General features: G+C 37.3%; 3 protein-coding genes and 1 non-coding gene across 4 annotated transcripts; all 4 read left to right on the top strand.

The window, feature by feature from the left end:
• Positions 1-5307: 5307 nt before the first annotated feature.
• Positions 5308-9905, top strand: LOC121798912 (phosphate transporter PHO1 homolog 1-like). Its single transcript, XM_042198174.1, has 13 exons — positions 5308-5968; positions 6046-6349; positions 6432-6822; positions 6920-6968; positions 7051-7122; positions 7387-7516; positions 7998-8118; positions 8206-8455; positions 8550-8699; positions 8779-8931; positions 9034-9312; positions 9400-9536; positions 9628-9905. Exons 1-13 carry the CDS (start codon positions 5744-5746, stop codon positions 9716-9718), a joined length of 2352 nt encoding a protein of 783 aa, XP_042054108.1. The 5' UTR covers positions 5308-5743; the 3' UTR covers positions 9719-9905.
• Positions 9906-10693: 788 nt separating this feature from the next.
• On the top strand, positions 10694-11254 carry LOC121800319 (dirigent protein 22-like). The gene has a single exon (XM_042199895.1). It carries the CDS (start codon positions 10694-10696, stop codon positions 11252-11254), a length of 561 nt encoding a protein of 186 aa, XP_042055829.1.
• A 153-nt stretch (positions 11255-11407) lies between these two features.
• Positions 11408-11513, top strand: LOC121801704. Its single transcript, XR_006050641.1, has one exon. It is a non-coding gene; the product is annotated as a U6 spliceosomal RNA (small nuclear RNA).
• Positions 11514-13868: 2355 nt separating this feature from the next.
• Positions 13869-14858, top strand: LOC121798830 (protein MIZU-KUSSEI 1-like). The gene has a single exon (XM_042198040.1). The coding sequence runs from the start codon at positions 13923-13925 to the stop codon at positions 14703-14705; it is 783 nt and encodes a 260-aa protein (XP_042053974.1). The 5' UTR covers positions 13869-13922; the 3' UTR covers positions 14706-14858.
• Positions 14859-19544: the final 4686 nt, after the last annotated feature.

The raw sequence follows: 19544 nt of genomic DNA, 5'->3' as shown, positions 1-19544 counted from the left end.
GGCGCCGTTTTCGTATGTCAAAGCGCTTGTTCATGCGAATTGTCAACACATTGTCCGCACGTGTTGAATTCTTCCAAACAGGTCTAGATGCAGCCGGCCGGCAAAGTATCACGCCGTTGCAGAAGTGTACGGGTGCCATCCGACAACTCGCTACTGGGCAAACGGCCGACATCTTCGACGAGTATTTGCATATCGGTGAGTCCACTGGAATCCTTTGTCTAAAGAATTTTTGCAAGGGCGTTCGTTCAGCTTTCGGGGATGAATTCCTTCGGGCACCCAACACCGATGATTGCCAACGGTTGCTTCATCTTCACGAATCAGTCCATGGCTTTCCCGGAATGCTTGGTAGCATTGACTGCATGCATTGGAGGTGGAAGAATTGCCCGAATGCGTGGAGGGGGCAACACTTAAGCGGTCACAAAGGCGGCGGCCCAACACTTATCCTTGAGGCGGTCACCGAGTACCGCCTATGGATTTGGCATGCATATTTCGGCGTTGCCGGAGCCAACAACGACTTGAACGTGCTCTATTCTTCACCACTCTTCAATGATGTGATGAATGGTGTAGCACCTGCGATCGACTTCACCATCAACGGAAATACATACCACATGGGTTACTATCTCGCCGATGGTATCTACCCAAGGTGGTCGACGTTCGTGAAGACGCTCCACAACCCGCACGACCCGAGACGGGTTCTTTTTGCGCAGCGTCAAGAGTCCGCGCGGAAAGACGTCGAAAGAGCCTTCGGGGTCCTTCAAGCCCGATTCAACATTGTGAAGGCCCCGGCTCGGCTGTGGTACGTGAATAATATCGCCGACATCATGTTCACGTGTACTATCTTACACAACATGATTATAGCCAACGAAGGGCCGAGGGCTGCTAGCTTCTACGACGAGGATGAAGCCGGAAGCTCAACAGCGAGGTCTCCCCCACGCCAAGGTGAGCATACGACGGTTGGCCAGAGAATCGAGACAAGACACACAATGCGCGATACCCGAACCCACATTCAGTTACAAGAAGACCTAATCAACCACATGAGGATGAAATTCGGCAACGAGTAGTAGTTTTTTTAATTTTTAGTATTTTAATTATGTAATTTTTAATTTTTAGGCTTTTAATTATGTCGTTTTTATTTTATTTGTCATTTGTAATTTTATTTAGGTTTTTTAATGAATTTTATTATTATGGAAATGTTATTGTTTAATTGAATTTTAAATTATTTGTGCTCGTCCTTGCGGAAGAGCACAGCTGTGGGTGTTGTGCTCTTGCCAGAGAGCAGGTAGAAAAAGTGGGGCCGGGCCCACAACCGTGCCACTGGCAAGAGCACGGTTGTGGATGCTATTAGAGTATGATATTGTGCTGTTTCGTTGGTGCCTTTTTGCTAATTGTAGACTTTTGAGTATTATGGTTATATATTATTGTAATACTCCCTCCATCCCGCACTATTTAATAGATTTCTTTTTGGCAGTCTTGTTTAGAAAAATGATCTTAAATTGAAAAAAAAGTAAGAGAGAGAATAATGTAGATAAAAAGTGAATCAAGTAACGTAGGACGAATGAAGTATATATATACCAAACTAATTTTAAACGCCAAACACATTATTATAAAATAATGCGGGATTCATTACAACTTTATTTATAAATCATTATAGGGAATTCAAATATTTAAAAATAATGACGTCATTTAACATAATTTAAAAATGTGAAGTTCATTATAAGTTTGTTATTAATTCATTATAATGAACACCGGGTTATCTTATAATTATATTGTTCGCCGTTTAAGGTTAAGACTGGTTGGTATTGATTAAGTCCTATTTTTTATAAATAAAAATATAAAATTTTAAAATTTCTAGTTCTTTTGAAAGTAAATTATCTATGTTTAGTGCATTAGTTATAAGACACACTGATATTTAGGATGGATATATAAATAAAGTTACTAATAAGATTATGATGAAACAAAAATTAAATTATAATGCATAATCAAATAATCAATTATACAGAAGTCAATTTTTTATTACAAGAATAACATTTCTGGTTCATACAAATACAAATGTCATTTTAAAATTATTTTAGTTCATATTCAAACTATCATAACCCTATATTGGGCTTTTACTTAATCCACAATAATAGTTACTAATTAAAACATGCATCTTTAAAATATGAATAGCAGTAAAAAAGATCAAACACAGAATAATAAAAGGAATAGGAAACGAAAAAAAAATAACAATAACAAAGCAATAAAAAGAAAAAATTAAGAAATGAGCAAATATATTATTTACAATCTTCAGTTTAAGATGAACATTGCAGCTTTTATGATGAGCAATATAATATACGTAATTATTAATTAATAGAATAATGCTCAAGAGTAAATGCCAAAATTGGTCCTGAACATATAGTCATTTTACGATTTTGGTCCTAAACATTATCTTTTGGATTTTTTGGTCCTGCACATATGGACATTTGATCATTTTGGTCCTGCACATATGGAAATTTGATCATTTTGGTCCACCGTCAACATTTTCGTTAAAAACTAACGGTCAACATTATCTTTTGGATTTTTTGGTCCTGCACATATGGATATTTGATCATTTTGGTCCTGCACATATGGAATTTTGATCATTTTGGTCCTCCGTCAACATTTTCGTTAAAAACTAACGGTCAACGGCCGATTTTTGACTAAAACAATGGGTTGGGTCGGGTCGTGTTTGGGTCGGGTTTGGGTTACACGTTAAGAAAAAAAATAATTATTTTTTATTAATTAAAAAATTATAAAACTTTAATTTTTAGTTATTTTTGTTGATTAAAAATATTATAACGACTAAAACATGATGTTATTATACGATTTATGATATTACATAATAAAATAAAAAATTACCAAATTAAAATAATCATTTTTTAATCAAAATAATAAAATTAAAGTATATTAATATTAAATCTATATAATAAAATTAAATAATTAAAAAATTATTTTTAATAAAATCTAAGCATAATATTTTCTTCAAATTCATGAAAAAATTAATTAAAAAATACTATACTTTAATTTTATTAATTAAAAAATATTAATTAATTTTTTAAGAATATTATGCTTAGATTTTAACGAAAATATTATGCTTAGATTTTAAGAAAATATTATTTTTTTCTTAACGTATAACCCAAACCCGACCCAAACACGACCCGACCTAACCCATTGTTTTAGTCAAAAATCGGCCGTTGACCGTTAGTTTTTAACGAAAATGTTGACGGAGGACCAAAATGATCAAAATTCCATATGTGCAGGACCAAAATGATCAAATGTCCATATGTGCATGACCAAAAAATCCAAAAGATAATGTTGACCGTTAGTTTTTAACGGAAATATTGACGGAGGACCAAAATGATCAAATGTCCATATGTGCAGGACCAAAAAATCCAAAAGATAATGTTTAGGACCAAAATCGTAAAATGGCTATATGTTCAGGACCAATTTTGGCCTTTACTCTAATATTATTATATGTAGAATGTGGAGTATATAGATTATGCCAAGAATACTGTGAAAACCAATTAATTAGGTATGGAAAATAACATCTCCTATAATTAGGTATGCAAAAGGGTATGTAGAATGTGGAGTATATAGATTATGCCAAGAATACTGAGAAAATCAATGGCATCAGGGGATCGATCATTGCCTTTGGGTATAGAGCAACTTTAAATCCTTGGGTCAGCTGTCTCACTCTTTGAGGTGTCAGCGCGGGGAATAGTCATTGGGTCCGCCGGTGGATACCCTTGAGTAATTATCCAAAAAAAAGTATGAGATAATTCTTCAATGAAAGTGGGATATTCTGAATTGATAATTATATTTTACCAATAATATAGGGGCATTTGCATGGAATCCTAATCCAGAATCATATGCTTACATTTTGTTAATATCGTTGACAGGAGGAAGCTCAATGCACACATGGAGTATATATAACATCGCAGTATATTATATTTCTGTCGTGGCATGAAGAATATTTTTATTTATTAATTATATACATCTAAGTTTCTAACCATAGTTAGGCATAAAGTAATTTAAACACTAATAAATTAATTCCATTGCAATGTTTAATGTGTTAAAATATTCCGAAATTAGGGGAGGGTAAAAATGTAAAAGCGTAGGAGGCGAAGGGGCGGAATAAGTTTGGGCCCTGCTTACGTGGGCGCAGTGCGCACCCACCAAAAGTTGACATCCTACTCAGACCATGATTCGCATAACTTTGTCATTGCTTGTTTGGACTAAAAACTTAAAAAGCCTTAACTTCCGGGGTCTTTTTGTAATTCCCTTTTTTTCTTTTTTCTCTTTCCTTTTATTCGCAAATGCCATTGTACCAAACTTAGGGCACACAAAAACGAGATCAAGTTTTATGTTACGTCCTTCATATTCAATATATGTCTTATTTCGTGTTTATAGGTTTTCGTAATCATCATGCATTTTTCTGTATAAGATTCTTTATTTTTTGTAAAAACTTCACATGTATTCCACACAACGCACATTACCTTATTAAATTATGAAAAAAAGAAGTAAACTTTATAGTATAAACAATCAAAAGTACTCCATATTAGACCTTCAACTATATAGTCTATATTGCATATATTTATAATGATTAAATCTACGAGGATTGTGTAACTAAGTTTATGGAGTAGTAAAATAATAAATTACAAATGCGCGCGTGTGTGGTCACACGTGTGATGAAAAGAAACAAGAAAAACAAGTTGGTCGAGCGTATCTTGAAGTCATCACCTCTGCAAAAATGGCGCTTTCAATTATCCACATATGTAACATCATTGCTATTGCAATTCCTTCTCAAGGGACAGAATAAATGGGTTCAGATTTTTTTTGTTTTAATTATAAGTGGAATTTTTTCATGTGAATAATTTGGTGAAATAGGTGGGAGTATTATTATTACATAGGATAAGAATACAACTCATTCTCATTGTACTAACAACATCTGTCACAACCAATATTCTCAACTATGCTAAAATTTCATCAACTAGACTAATTTACAGGCAGCAGTTTATGAAATATTTTTCCCTAATTTGACATGGATGGTTTGGATTAGTTATTTCATTCCATCTTTGAGCTATATATTGCATCTTTTAGTTTTAGTGTTTTAATTTGGACAATAATGCAATGTCATACTAATCTTTTCTTACATAAGAAAGGAAACCTTTTTCCTAAGTGAAAGTGGAGATTATTGCAAAGCTATCTCTTTTATTTTTTGTTATCTTCAATTTAGTGGATATCAGGCTGGTCTAATTAGAGACATCCTTCGTGTGATTACAAATGATTTGGCCAATAATCTTTCATTCCATAACAAGGAATTATTGACCAAATGAACACAATCCAAATCCCAATTTTGCCCTCCATTCCATGCAGCCGCCATGCACATGCACAGGGACATCATTGGAAATTAGGAATTCCCATTACTACAAGGCACAACTTTAAATTCAGACCTCTTCAATAAAGGCTTGCATGCAGAAGGTTGTCTTAGAACAAAAAAATAAAAGAAAAAAGAAGCAGCAGTTTGGCAAGTCTGCAGCTGCAAAAGATTATAGTGGAATGAGCATAGGATAAAGATGCAAAGGATGTAAGAGAATGTGCTGTCGAGCATCCGCATCAATCAAAATTCCCTTCCTTCTCCATAAATAACACGATTTTAGTGCTCAAGAGATATAACATTAGGCCATTTTTTTTTCTTAATTTTAAGTAGAAGTGTATAAGCTTTGAGATGGTGAAGTTTTCGAAGCAGTTTGAAGGGCAATTAGTCCCTGAATGGAAAGAGGCCTTTGTGGATTACTGCAAGCTGAAGAAGGAGATCAAGAAAATCCATTTCCTCAATAATCTTGACACAAACAGCAAGCAACCCAAGGCCTCTTTTCCCCACACAATCATCTCATCTTTGAGAAAATACACGTTTCTTGAGCATAACCAGAGAGATCATGGGGCCATTCATGTATTTCCCCTGCCTCCATTTCAGTCAAAAAAGTTTATATTTCTCACATTCTCACTGCATTGAATGTGAATTTTCAGGTTCACCGGAAGCTTGCAGCATCGGATAGCAAGGGGGACATGTATGAGACTGAGCTGCTCGAACAGTTTGCTGATACTGATGCTGCAGTCGAGTTCTTTGCATGTTTGGATCATCAGCTTAACAAAGTGAACCAGTTTTTTAGGACAAAGGAAAAGGAGTTTGTTGAGAGGGGTGATTCTTTGAGGAATCAAATGGAGATTCTCATTGAACTCAAGACCGTGCTACAACAAAAGCTCGGTAAAGGCCCTTCTTCTGCAGAGGAATCTAAGGAGGATGATTCTGTTTCAGGCACCATATCATGTGGTAATTAGCAGACAACTCTCTTTACCACATTCTTGATTATTTTTTAAAATGATGGTGTTGATTTTGTTCTGTTTGGCTGTAGATGAAGAGGTGTCAGAGCAAGGGATGGAGAACTCGAGTGATGAAGTAGACAAACTTGGAGCTGAATTCTCAGACTCTCCGAGGTCAGGTGAAGTAGGGAAGCCATGTAAACTCAAGAAACAGGACAGGAAAATGAGGTCTTTTTCAGACAGAACTGTGAGCTGCCGTGGAAAGAATCTACGAATCCACATCCCTCTAACAAATCCAACACGCACGTTCTCAGCTATATCGTACCTTCTCTGGGATGATTTGGTAAATCAGTCATCCAAAAAATGTGGTGTGGACGGAAATAAGTTGCACATTAACAAAAAAAAGTTGCATCATGCAGAAAAAATGATCAGGGGAGCCTTCATTGAGCTCTATAAAGGATTAGGATACCTCAAAACCTATAGGTATAATTAATCATCTTTGGTAGTATTACTTAAAAAAGAGAGAGAGAGAGAGAGAGAGAGAAAACTGTTGAAACATATCTTGTTTGTGACATTTCAGGAATTTGAACATGCTAGCGTTTGTAAAGATTTTAAAGAAATTCGACAAAGTAAGTATTTTCAGCCAGGAGACGCGCATTATTTCCTTCGTTTAATCAGTATGGCCAACACCACTTTTATGTGTTTTTTCAGGTGACAAATAAACAAGTTCTCCCAATTTACCTAAAAGTGGTTGAGAGCTCTTATTTTAACAGCTCAGATAAGGTAAATCTCTAATCCTAGAAGTTGTAATATCTGGCAAAATATCGAGTGAACATAAACAACAATAATGTTATTCTCAACTGGAAGATGATTGGATGTGGAGTTGATAATTATGGACAGTACTAAGGGTGATTTGTTAGTTGATGGCCTTTTTATGTGTGTGTGTGTGTGCCTAGATTCCCATTTCATGTTGTCTGAGATATTCTTGTCTCACACTACAGCCAAAATATGTCTGAAATCTAAACTAAGCTTCCACTAACATGACAGGTTTTAAAGCTAGCAGATGAAGTAGAGGAGCTTTTCGTGAAGCATTTTGCTGATGATAATAAAAGGAAGGCCATGAAATACCTTAAACCGGCTCAGAAAGAAGAGTCGCATTCTGTCACATTTTTCATTGGTGAGTTTCTAGCAATACTCCATACCTAATGAAGAACAAACAAGAAATTGAAAAGATGAAGAAATGCAAGATAATGTTTAAAACTAATGGTTTTCTTTTATTTTTGTACTTTTTGTAGTGGAGATCTATCTTTAAGTATCAGCCGTTTTTCGTTTCAAAATTAAAGATTGATAGTACATAAATTTGTGACTATCAGACAAAGTGATGACCATGAACCAGACATTGAATCCTCAATAAAATATAATCATATAGGGTCCACTCTTTGGCAGTGGACAATAAAGAAAAGGTCATTTGAAGCCATTATTGATTGAATGAAAAAAAGATTAGAAACTGTATGTATTGCTATGGACTGATAACAGCAGAGTTCCTCTCTTTGTTCCTAAAAATTTGAAATGATACTAATGAAAATCTAAGATAATATGATCTATGTCAATAATATCTCTATTGTAACTGATCTTTTGCTTGTTCTTTCACAAACCAGGGCTTTTCACTGGTTGTTTTATCGCGCTTTTTATGGGATACATTATCATGGCGCATATTACTGGGATGTATAGACCTAAATCCGATGCTATGTACATGGAAACAGTGTATCCAGTCCTTAGGCAAGTGATGAAAAAAATCACTAATTTTGATTCATTATCAACACAACTAATAAGAGATAACTAAACATTCAAATCTGATTTTTGCAGCATATTTAACCTCCTGTTCCTTCATTTATTCCTCTACGGATGCAACATGGTCATGTGGAGAAAGACGCGTATAAACTACAACTTCATCTTTGAACAGCCACAGACGAAAGAACTGAAGCACAACGACGTGTTCTTGATCTGCACAACATCAATGGCTGCTGTGATAGGTGTCATGTTTGTTCATCTCTCCCTTGTATCTAAAGGCTACTCATACGCTCAAGTTCAAGCCATTCCCGGACTTCTGCTTCTGGTAACTTCTCGAACATCACGGTCAAATACCATAACAAAATTTTCTCTTTTCTTAGTAGAGTACTAATTACAGAAAATCACCTCATCTGCTGCAGGCATTCATCATAGTTTTAGTTTGCCCCTTGAACATAATGTACAAGTCAAGCCGCTACTGTTTCCTTTCTGTGATAAGAAACATCGTTTTATCGCCTCTCTACAAGGTTGTAATGCTGGACTTTTACATGGCAGATCAACTCTGCAGCCAGGTATAATTAGTACACATTACACCTATCGAAACAAGAATTCTACACACTAAAACATGGCACAATCCGTTTATTTCCTCAGGTGCCGATGCTCAGAGATTTGGAAAACATCGCGTGCTACTACATAACAGGGAGCTACAAAACTCAAGACTACCAATACTGCATGAGAACCACCTACTACAGAGACCTCGCCTACGCGGTTTCATTCCTACCATACTACTGGAGAGCAATGCAGGTCTAGGCCTAATCCATCTTTGTCCGACAAAAAAAATGAAAAAAACTAAACAAGAATCTTACCAAAAACTTACTAAATCCCTTTTTTTTATTGGTTTGGCAGTGTGCAAGAAGATGGTTTGATGAGGGGCACACAAGCCACCTGGTGAACCTAGGCAAATATGTGTCTGCAATGGTGGCTGCAGGAGCCAAAGTGGCGTACGAGAAGGAGAAGAGTGCGGGGTGGCTCTGCCTTGTTGTGGTGGTGTCGAGCATTGCAACACTCTACCAACTGTACTGGGATTTTGTCAAAGACTGGGGCTTGCTGCAGCTCAACTCAAAGAATCCATGGCTCAGAGATGAACTCATGCTTAGGAAAAAGTTCATCTACTATATCTCGATGGTATTTGCATCTTCTTCACAAGATTAAAACCACTATAAAATGATGATTTTTTCTTGACAAAATATCCATGTTTGTTGATGAATGAAGGGATTGAACCTCATTTTACGGCTAGCATGGCTGCAGTCGGTGTTTCATTACAATTTTGGGAGAGTAGACTACAGAATAACCATGCTGTTTTTAGCAGCACTTGAGGTTGTAAGAAGAGGGCAATGGAATTTTTACAGGTACATAAATATATCAAGATTTATCAATACATAAATGTATCAAGATTGTTACATATTTTGTGAAATGATTGTTGTTGTGTTGAATTTTCAGATTGGAGAATGAACATCTGAATAATGCAGGCAAATTTAGAGCGGTGAAGACAGTGCCACTTCCATTCCATGAAGTGGATGATCAAGATTGAGTCTGCTCATAGAATATTAATTATTACCTTATATTCCTACATTCTTAATTATCCAACTAGAAAAATCAGAATAAAATTTTCTTGCAAGTTGATGATGATTGATGAAGAATATTGTCTCAACTTGCTGCACTGTATTTCTTTTCTTCTGTTGGATTATATTGAATAAATTTATACCTATAATTTTAAAGGATTTCGAACCTTATTCTCAACACCGTAATTATGTAATCCTTCCGAAGATTACTTTATTTATGAGTGTCATTAGATGAACCATCTCATATACGGAGTACATTTCCTGGATGTTATGGGTTTTTAAGAGTAATTGATTAATATGTGTAACAAAGAGTCTAATATTATTGGATGTATGTATTAAGAGGCAAAAGAAATATAATGTGATATTTTTAAGAGAGAGAAAAAAGTAAAGTGTTTGAAGTTTATTTGGGCCGGAAAATTCGCCGGAAATAAGTATTTGGAGTATATTTGACCGGAGTCAGCATAATCTACAATTGGACGTTATTACGAATGCACTAATTTTTCAATTTTTTAAAATCATACATATATGTACCAATCAAAATCGATCTATAATATATTCAGCCTAACAAAGCTATCGTTTGTTCCAAAGAAAATTATCACAATTCACACGCACACACAAATCTTTGAATATGGGCACAATAATAATGTAGAAGTATGTTTACGAATTAGCACTTCCTAATTTATGGAATAAAATCCAGCTAAATATTTGACCAAGCAATATAAATACAAACGCTATAACAAGTCCAACTGCCGAACATCTTATACAAGTTAAATGCAATCTTACATTATTTCAGCTAATTTATCGAATTAAAATCGAATGTTTGTATGTGCAGGCGTGATCAACGATTCAGCATCTTTGAATGGTTCTAAACCATCCTCTATATAACCCCCAAATTCACAAAAAAAAATTATACTACGTGTTCATTTATCATCTACACGAGAGAGATGGATAAATTTTGCACAATTCTATTTATTTCTTCATTTTTGATAGCAAGCATACACGCTACATCGAGCAAAGAAGCCGAAAAATGGTTCAAAAACATGCCTCAACGCAAAGAAAAATTCGTAAAACTCCATTTCTACATCCAGGACGCCCTGGGCGGGCCCAACGCCACCATTTGGGAGGTGGCGCGGGCTCAAGTGACGGCCAACTCACCTACTTCATTTGGGCAAGTTAGAGTTTTGGATGACTTGATGACAGTTGAGCCCAACCATAACTCAAAGAAGTTAGGACGGGCTCAGGGGCTCATCGCATCTGCAGGCCTCCACGAATCATCTCTCACAATGAACATCAATTTTGTGTTCATGGCGGGCCCGTATAAAGGTAGCACGCTTTGTATTGCTGGCTCAAACCCTATTGAGAGGGTTAATCGGGAACTACCAGTTATCGGTGGCACCGGAATTTTTCGGATGGCTAGGGGATTTTCCATTTCTAACACTTATTCGTATGATCCTATAAAAGATTTAGGGGTTTTGGAGTACACAGTTTATGTTTCTTACTTTTAGGCCATGTTTGGTTGTCAGGATTCTGTCTGTGAAAGTAATCTAATTCCTTAAATTTTAAATTCCTGTGTTTGTTTCTGTTTTTAATCAAACTGGGAAAGTAATCAAAATCATGGAACAAGGAAAGTTAGTACAACTTTCCAGGATTCTGAATCCGTCCCTTCGGGGACATCCGATAAAATTGGAACGATACAGATAAGATTAGCATGGCCCCTGCGCAAGGATGACACGCATAAATCGAGAGAAATGGTTCCAGGATTCTGAATCCTAACTTTTCTTAGGTATTCTTTTTCCCAGTTTTAAGATTCTTACATATTTAATGCAATATAGTACTTATTATTATTATTATTATTATTATTATTATTATTATTATTATTATTATTATTATTATTATTATTATCATCATCATCATCATCATCACCATTATTATTGTTATTATTTATTACAATGTTTTAAAAATAATTGGTATAACCCATACTTAATTTCAGGATAATAAATAACTATAATTCCAATTATCATAATTATATCTATATTATTAATATTTATTTTTATTTTTATTATCATAATAATAATAATAATTTATTAAATAATTAAATATAATTTTAATTATATAATAATATAATAATTATTAATTTATAAATTAGTAATTAACAATAAAATTGTAGTGAAATTTTAAATTATAAAATTTATTCAATTAAAAATTAAGTAAATATAATAATAATAATAATAATAATCTTATTTATTATTATATTATTATATATTATGATGTATAATTCATATTTAAACTATCCATCGTAATAATAAATAAAAAATATAAATATTATCATTTGTAATTAATAATTTATTAAATAATATGTATTATTATTTTTTATAAATAAAAAATGATAAGTATATTTTTAGTTTAGTGTTTAAATCAAATATATACTTTCAAATCTTGATATTTTCCAAACACGGGAAAGTAAAGTTATTAGAAATCATATTCCCGGGATTCATTTTCACAGGAATCATTTTCCTTGCCAACTTTACTTTCCTGCTAACCAAACATGACCTTAGAGGTTTTTTTTAAAGAAAGAAGTGTAATTTAATTCATTATTTTTTTTATTTTTAGTAGTATGTATTATGCGTAAGTTATTTTTTGATTAATTTGTGGGATTTATGGTTTGGAGGCAGGGACGAATCCATATGAGGATCACAAGGGGCAATTGCCCCAGCTTAAAAAAATTATTTATACTATTTTGATTATTAATTTTTAAATTTTTTAAAATATCCTCTATATATGTCCCTTCTCAAATTTTTAAAATAACTTTATATGTATTTTTTCCCCACCTGTAAAGAATTCCTGGCTCCGTACCTGTTTGGAGAAACCTATCAAAATATTTCTAATTGATTTTGAAATATTTTCTCATGCGCTTTGAGTTATTAAAGATTTCTACCAGCTACACTACAATGTGATTTAAAGATTTCATGTAGTTTTTCTACGTGGCGTATAATTAAAAAATAGTACTAAATTTTAATATTTTATTTGCTCTCGATAATAAGTACTTCCTCCGTCCCACCACAAGTGATGGATTTCTTTTGGGCATAGAGATTTAAGAAAATGATATATGTTGAGTTAAAGGGAAGAGAATAAAGTATGAGACAGGAAAAAGTAAGAGAGAGGGAATAAAGTAAGAGGGGGTTAAAGTTTCATTTTTTGTTAAAAAATGAAACCATTTGCGTTAAGACAACCTAAAGTGGAAAGTTGATAGTTGATCACTCGTGATAGGACGGAGGGGTATATATAATTACATTGTTATACGAATGTCGAATACTATGAAACTAGTTCGGGTCTAACAAAGGCCCATTAAACGGCCCAATGTGGCCATAAACAGCGCATGTTCTATATAAAACAATTGCTACTCCTAAACTATTCAATTTTTAGTTTATCATAATGTTAATTCTATCTTCCAAATTTGTTCTACATTTAATTGTCAATAAATTTCACTTTATATAAATAAAAGATTAATTTTGATGGACAAATGACAAATTATACATTAAAAATACCACTAATTTTGTCAAGTCATCCCAATGCTTTGGTTCTGCAACATTCAAAATGCCAACATCAACTTGATCCAAATGCGGCGGCGGCAGTGGTGGCCGCGGCCGCAGTTGTCATGAATAAGCGTGCAGTTGATGGTGGTCCAATTGCTTTACTCACTTGTCTCACTCTCCCCTACCTCTCCACAATCAGCCCCCACACAACAAAATTGCATCAATCACTAAAAACAAAATATTATTCAAGATTTATAAATTCTTGTCTCTTCGCCTTACCATTTATTACTTAATTATCCCTTTCTTCGCCACTGTGTGTAGTGTGTTTTATTGTGTGAATAAATTCTCATGTTTTCCTGATGGGATGGGATCCCCTGCTGTGCTCTCCACCACAGCAGGGGCTGCTGCCTCACCCATCTTAATTTTTTAATAATATATTTGAATTATAAAAAAAAAAAATTTAATATATAAAATTGGGTTGGGAGAGGCAGCAGCCCCTGCTGTGGTGGAGAGCACAGCAGGGGATCCCATCCCTTTCCTGATTCAGCTTGGTGGGGCAGAGATTATTATTAGCTCAATTCAATACACATTCTTCCATTTTACCAAGACAAAAAGAACCCATCTTTTCCTTTTTTATAAGATGAAGACAATCATGGCTAAAACCCCTCAAGACTCACTCTCTTCCTCCCGCAGATACTTCCACTGGAAAAACAAGGCCTCCCAAGACGAAGACACCGAAATGGAAGAAGAAATCTTGAATTTCACCCACAAATCCCTAGACAAAGACAAGCCCAAATCAGAAAACCCCAAGATTTTCCCAATCCACCAATCCCCACCCGCCGCCGCGAGAGCGAATTACCGGAAAAGGGTATCAGTAAAGCTGCGGGCCGCCCTCTCATTCGGCAGGGCCCGATGCCCGTTTTCGTCGGGCCTAGGGCAGCGGGTGGTGGGAACCCTGTTCGGGCAGCGGCGCGGGCACGTCCGGTTGGCGTTCCAGGAGGATTTCAAGGCGGAGCCGGCGTTCCTGGTGGAGCTGGCGACGGCGACGAGCGCGCTGGTGAAGGAGATGGCGTCGGGGCTGGTGAGGATCGCGCTGGAGTGCGAGAAGCGGCAGCAGCAGGAGAAGGAGAAGGAGAAGGAGAAGAAGCTGCTTCTGGAAGAGCCCCTCTGGCGCACCTACTGCAACGGGAAGAAGTGCGCCTACGCGATGCGCCGCGACTGCGGGCCCGACGACTGGAAGGTGCTCAACGCCGTCGGCCCCATCTCCATGGGCGCCGGCGTGCTCCCCGGCGACGGCGAGTTCATGTACATGAGAGCCAAATTCGAGAGGGTCGTCGGCTCCAGAGACTCTGAAGCTTTCTACATGATGAATCCGGATAGAAATGGAGGTCCCGAGCTCAGCATTTATTTACTCAGAGTTTGAACATTTCTTCATATGTAATGCTATTTTACTTTAATTTTAGTACTAGTTTAAACATAAGACTAAAGAATCGAGTGGTCAGATTGGTATAAGTTGTGAATATGTTGCTGTTTTTTTATCAATGGAAGAAGCCCATGAGCGATTTCCAGTTTTTTAGTTGAGGAATTTTGTCGAACACTTTGCATGCGTTTCTAATTTTGGATTACTAAAGACAAGAGTGGACAAATGATTTTTAAGGAAAGAAAGAAAGAAAGATGAATTGGCAATGATTAGGCATGATTTGGAGTCAGGGTAATGGTGACACACGTGAAAGAATGGATCAAACATGTTTCTTCAATTCTACGTTTAGTCACCTCTTTAATTATCATATATCATGATGTATATTCAATTTCAATTTCAATTTCAATTTCAATTTCAGTTTCAATTTCAATTACATCTTTCTTAAAAAAAATCTTATTTCATACTCATTTCACACACTTATTCCTCTCAAATCCTCTCTATCACTCTAATTTCCATCTTAAATCAACTCAAACAAATGGATCTTTTTGAGCAAATACGTCAATTAATGGAACAATCACTTGAAGAAGATCGACGACGAGAGGCGGATGAAGCCGCGCCACCCCCACGACGCTCCCGGAAGTACATCAATCGGAACCGGGAGGAAGTCGCCGCACGGTTAGTACGCGACTACTTCTGCGATAACCAGATTTGGGGAGATACCTACTTCCGTCGCCGTTTCCGCATGAGTAAACCGCTATTTCTCCACATAGCGAATACTTTGGCGGCCCGGGAAGAGTTCTTCCGAGAAGGGTTCGACGCGGTCGGCCGTCCCAGCCACACGACGCTGCAGAAATGTAATCCGTCAGCTTGCGACTGGACAAACGACCGACATATTCGACGAATACCTCCACATCGGAGACACCACTAGGCGCATGTGCTTGCTCAACTTCTGCAGAGGCGTCCGGGCAGCCTTCAGTGACGAATTTCTCCGGAGGCCAAGCACAGACGATTGTCAGTTCCTCCTCAACCTGCACGAACAAGTGCACGGATTCCCCGGGATGCTTGGCAGTGTCGATTGCATGCACTGGCAATGGAAGAATTACCCGGTGGCTTGGAGGGGGTCCTACACGAGCGGCCACAAAGCACCCACCCAACCGTTGTACTCGAGGCCGTTGCCGACTACCGGCTTTGGATCTGGCACGCGTACTTCGGGGTCCCTGGCTCAAACAACGACGTAAACGTGCTCCACCAGTCCGACCTCTTTACCGAAGTTTTGGATGGTAAAGCGCCGGCCATCAACTTCGTCGCCAACAACCGGCTGTATAAAATGGGGTACTATCTCACCGACGGCATCTACCCGAAGTGGCCGACCTTCGTGAAGACGTGCAGCAGGCCTGCGAACCCAAAGCATGCTCTTTTTGCGCAGAAGCAGGAGGCTGCGCGCAAGGATGTGGAGAGGGCGTTCGGGGTTCTCCAAGCGCGCTTCAACATCATCAAAGCCCCGGCTCGTTCGTGGTTCATGGAGAGCATGGTCGACATCATGTATACGTGCATAATCTTGCACAACATGATTGTCCGAGACGAAGGACCCAATGCGGGAAATTGGTTCGACCCCGAATCCCCCGGAAGCTCAACCGCAAGTAGTCCGCCGCGAAGTGGAGCGCATCTGTCTATACAAGAACGGTTGGCTATTCGGGCAAGGACACGCGACTCTAGCGCCCACACCCAACTCCAAGAGGATCTAATTGAGCACATTTGGGAAAACTTTGGCGGAGAAGATTAAATTTTGTCATTTTTATTTTTTTAGAATTTTAATTATGTCTTTTTTTCTTTTTTTTTAAGTTTAAGTTGTAATGTTGTTTTAATTTTAATGAATTGTGTTTGTTTAAATTGAATTGGGTTGTAAAAAAAAATAAAAAATAAAATTGAATAAATAGTAATTAAGGGACGGAATAAGGGACGGTTAAGGGACGGAGCGTTGCAGGTTCCGTCCCTTAGTTAAGGGATGGAGGAAAAAAGGACAGTGGGGCCCTCAAATAGTGGTCAAATAGTAGTTAAGGGACGGTTTAAGGGACGGTATAGAGACAGCGTAGTGGATGGTCTTACAATTTAACTGAGTCATACAGACATTATAAAACTTGCATGTAGTATATTTTTTTTATGTCTATAATTTAATGAGTATTATTTGATATAAATACGTCAAAGTTATTAATATAATTATTGCTAAAATTATTTGAAAGTTGTGTTGTTGGTACTCCATCCGTTCCATAGTAGTGGAGACATTTCTTTCCAGCACAGAGATTAAGAAAAATTGTGTTAAGTGGGTTAAGTAAAGGAAGAATAAAGTAGGAAATGAAAAAGATACATAGATGAAGAGAGAATAATGTAAAAGAAAGTAAAGTAGTAAGTGAGAAGAAATGTGTTGACTTTTACTAAAATGGGAAATGACTTCACTATTATGGAACATACCAAAAAGATAAAATGACTCTACTATTATGAGCGTAGAGGGTATTATTTATCATAAAGTTTCTTACCTATATATATTGATCAACCAAGATCCAACAATGAGTAATTGACTCCTCGGCTCATATTTGTATACATATATCGTTCCAATTTATATGAAGAGAAGAGATGGCAATGAAGAATATAATAGTCATAAAATTTATGTACATTTTTAGGGGAATTAAAATAGTTCACTAATTAGTAAAACTTAATCGTAATGCAAAGTCCTTGGAAAAAAAGTGCTCCATATGTCTATGATTAAGTGTCCTAAATTAACTTGACACGGACAATAGATAGACACTTAATTATGATGGAAAAAAAGAGAAATTTGAGAATTTGTAGACGGAGGAAATAGTACCACTTGCTTTCTTTTCTTAAATACTACTCCCTCCGTCTCATGCTACTCGCACTTTTCATTTTAGGCCGTAAATTTGGGATTGATTTTTTTGTGTAATTAAAAAAGAATTTTAGGTGTAATGAGACATCACTTAATAAAAGAGCTCTTAACTTAAACTAACATATTAATTAAATGCATTAATTCTAACTTAAATTATAAATAGTGTAAGGACTTTGTGACGAGCCGAAAAGCAAACGTGCGAGTAGCACGGGACGGAGGGAGTACTACATAATTCCCAATTTTCAAGAAATTAAACAAATCTTATAAGCACGCGGATCTTCAAAGTGGGTTTGCATCCGCACTGATGCTCGCTGACAAGGATGGCGTCTGTGCCGCTGGCGTGGTTGACCCCTGCTCGCTGCTGTGCTCTTGCCGTTGGCACGGCGCTGCTCGATGCATCGAGCACGTCCATGCCGCTGAGCAGCTGACGTGGCGGCGCCTGATTGGCCAACGGCAATGCCGTTGGCAATTTCGGTTTTTTTTTAAAAAAATCAGATTAAATTTAAAAAATCCGAATTAAATAAAAAAATATTTTCTCACTTCCCAATAAATTATATCCATTTTCTCCCCACTTTTAATTTATTTTTCAATTTTTTCCCCAAAATCCACATTTTCATCTATAAATACTCTCACTTCCACACCAAAAATTTCACACCACACTACACAATTCTCATATAAATTCTCTCATATTCTCTTATCAATTCTCAATCTTTCACTCTTACTTACAAAAAAAATGTTCGACTCTGACGATCACCCCTCCGACTCCCGCGGTTGGAACCACAAATGGTTCGGCCACAACCATTTCCTAGTCCGAAAAGGCAATTTTCGGCCCCTCCTCAAACCCAAGGTTCTCAAGTTCCGGGTGGCTACCGGCCTTACTCGGTGGAAGACCAAGATGCCCCCGATGGGCGATACGGGTGGGCACCCGAAACCAGATCGGGAGGGAGTGGCGGCGGCGGCTCTCAAACTCCTCCTCTTCCTCTTCCTACTCCTACTCCTACTCCTACTCCTCGTGGTTTCCGCACCCCGTACACTCCAGCGAAGATGGATCAATTATTCAAAGCCTATTTGATTATCTCCGAAGATCCGAAGATAGGCACGAACCAAAGTGGGGATAGGTTTTGGTGGCGTGTCTCTCGCCGGTACAATGAAAACCACCCGGCTGGAATCATCAAGCGCAATAAAAGTATGGTGCGCAATGTCATATTCAGAGCCAACGAAGAAATCCAAAAGTTCCAGGGGTATTAACTCCAAGAAGAGCGGTCGGCGGGGAGCGGCAGGAGCGAGCTCGACATCATTAGTGCCGCCTTGGAGACCAATCCATAAATTACAAACCATTCAAGTACCTCAGCGCTTGGCAGGAGGTGTGTGTGCATCCAAACTATAGGGGAGGCGTATCATCCTCCTCCAGCTCCTCCAGCAAACGGTCGAGGTCGGTATTTCTATCCGACGCCGGCGAGGATGAGGTGGCTAGCCAGCTCGCCAGAGCTAATTTGGGTAGCCCCGGCCCGAGCAGTTCCCAACGCTGGCCGCAAGGAAGGAAGAAGGCGACGACCAACTGTCGTCGCGCCGCGCCTCCATCCACCCCCGCTCCCGCTCCCGTTCCCTTTGTGCCACCTCAACCCCCCACCAACTCGTTGTAGACCCTTTTGGTCCAATTCAATTTGGCCGATAGGTCAAATATGACCCCCGAGCAACTTGATTCATATTTGGCAATGATACGGGGTCTCCGAAGAACATTGGGGATAGGGCTAGAGAAATAGTCTTTCACTGGGGTATTTTTTAGCCTTTAATTATATATTTTTTATTTTTTAGGATTTTAATTATGTAATTTTAAATTTTTAGTATTTTAATTATGTAATTTTAAATTTTTAATATTTTAATTATGTAATTTTTATTTTTTTTGTAATTTGTAATAGTATTCCGGATATTTTTAATGCATT

This window comes from Salvia splendens, chromosome 4 (genome assembly GCF_004379255.2).
Source record: "Salvia splendens isolate huo1 chromosome 4, SspV2, whole genome shotgun sequence".
Taxonomy (NCBI): Eukaryota; Viridiplantae; Streptophyta; class Magnoliopsida; order Lamiales; family Lamiaceae; genus Salvia; species Salvia splendens.
This window is presented reverse-complemented; position numbering and strand designations above follow the sequence as displayed.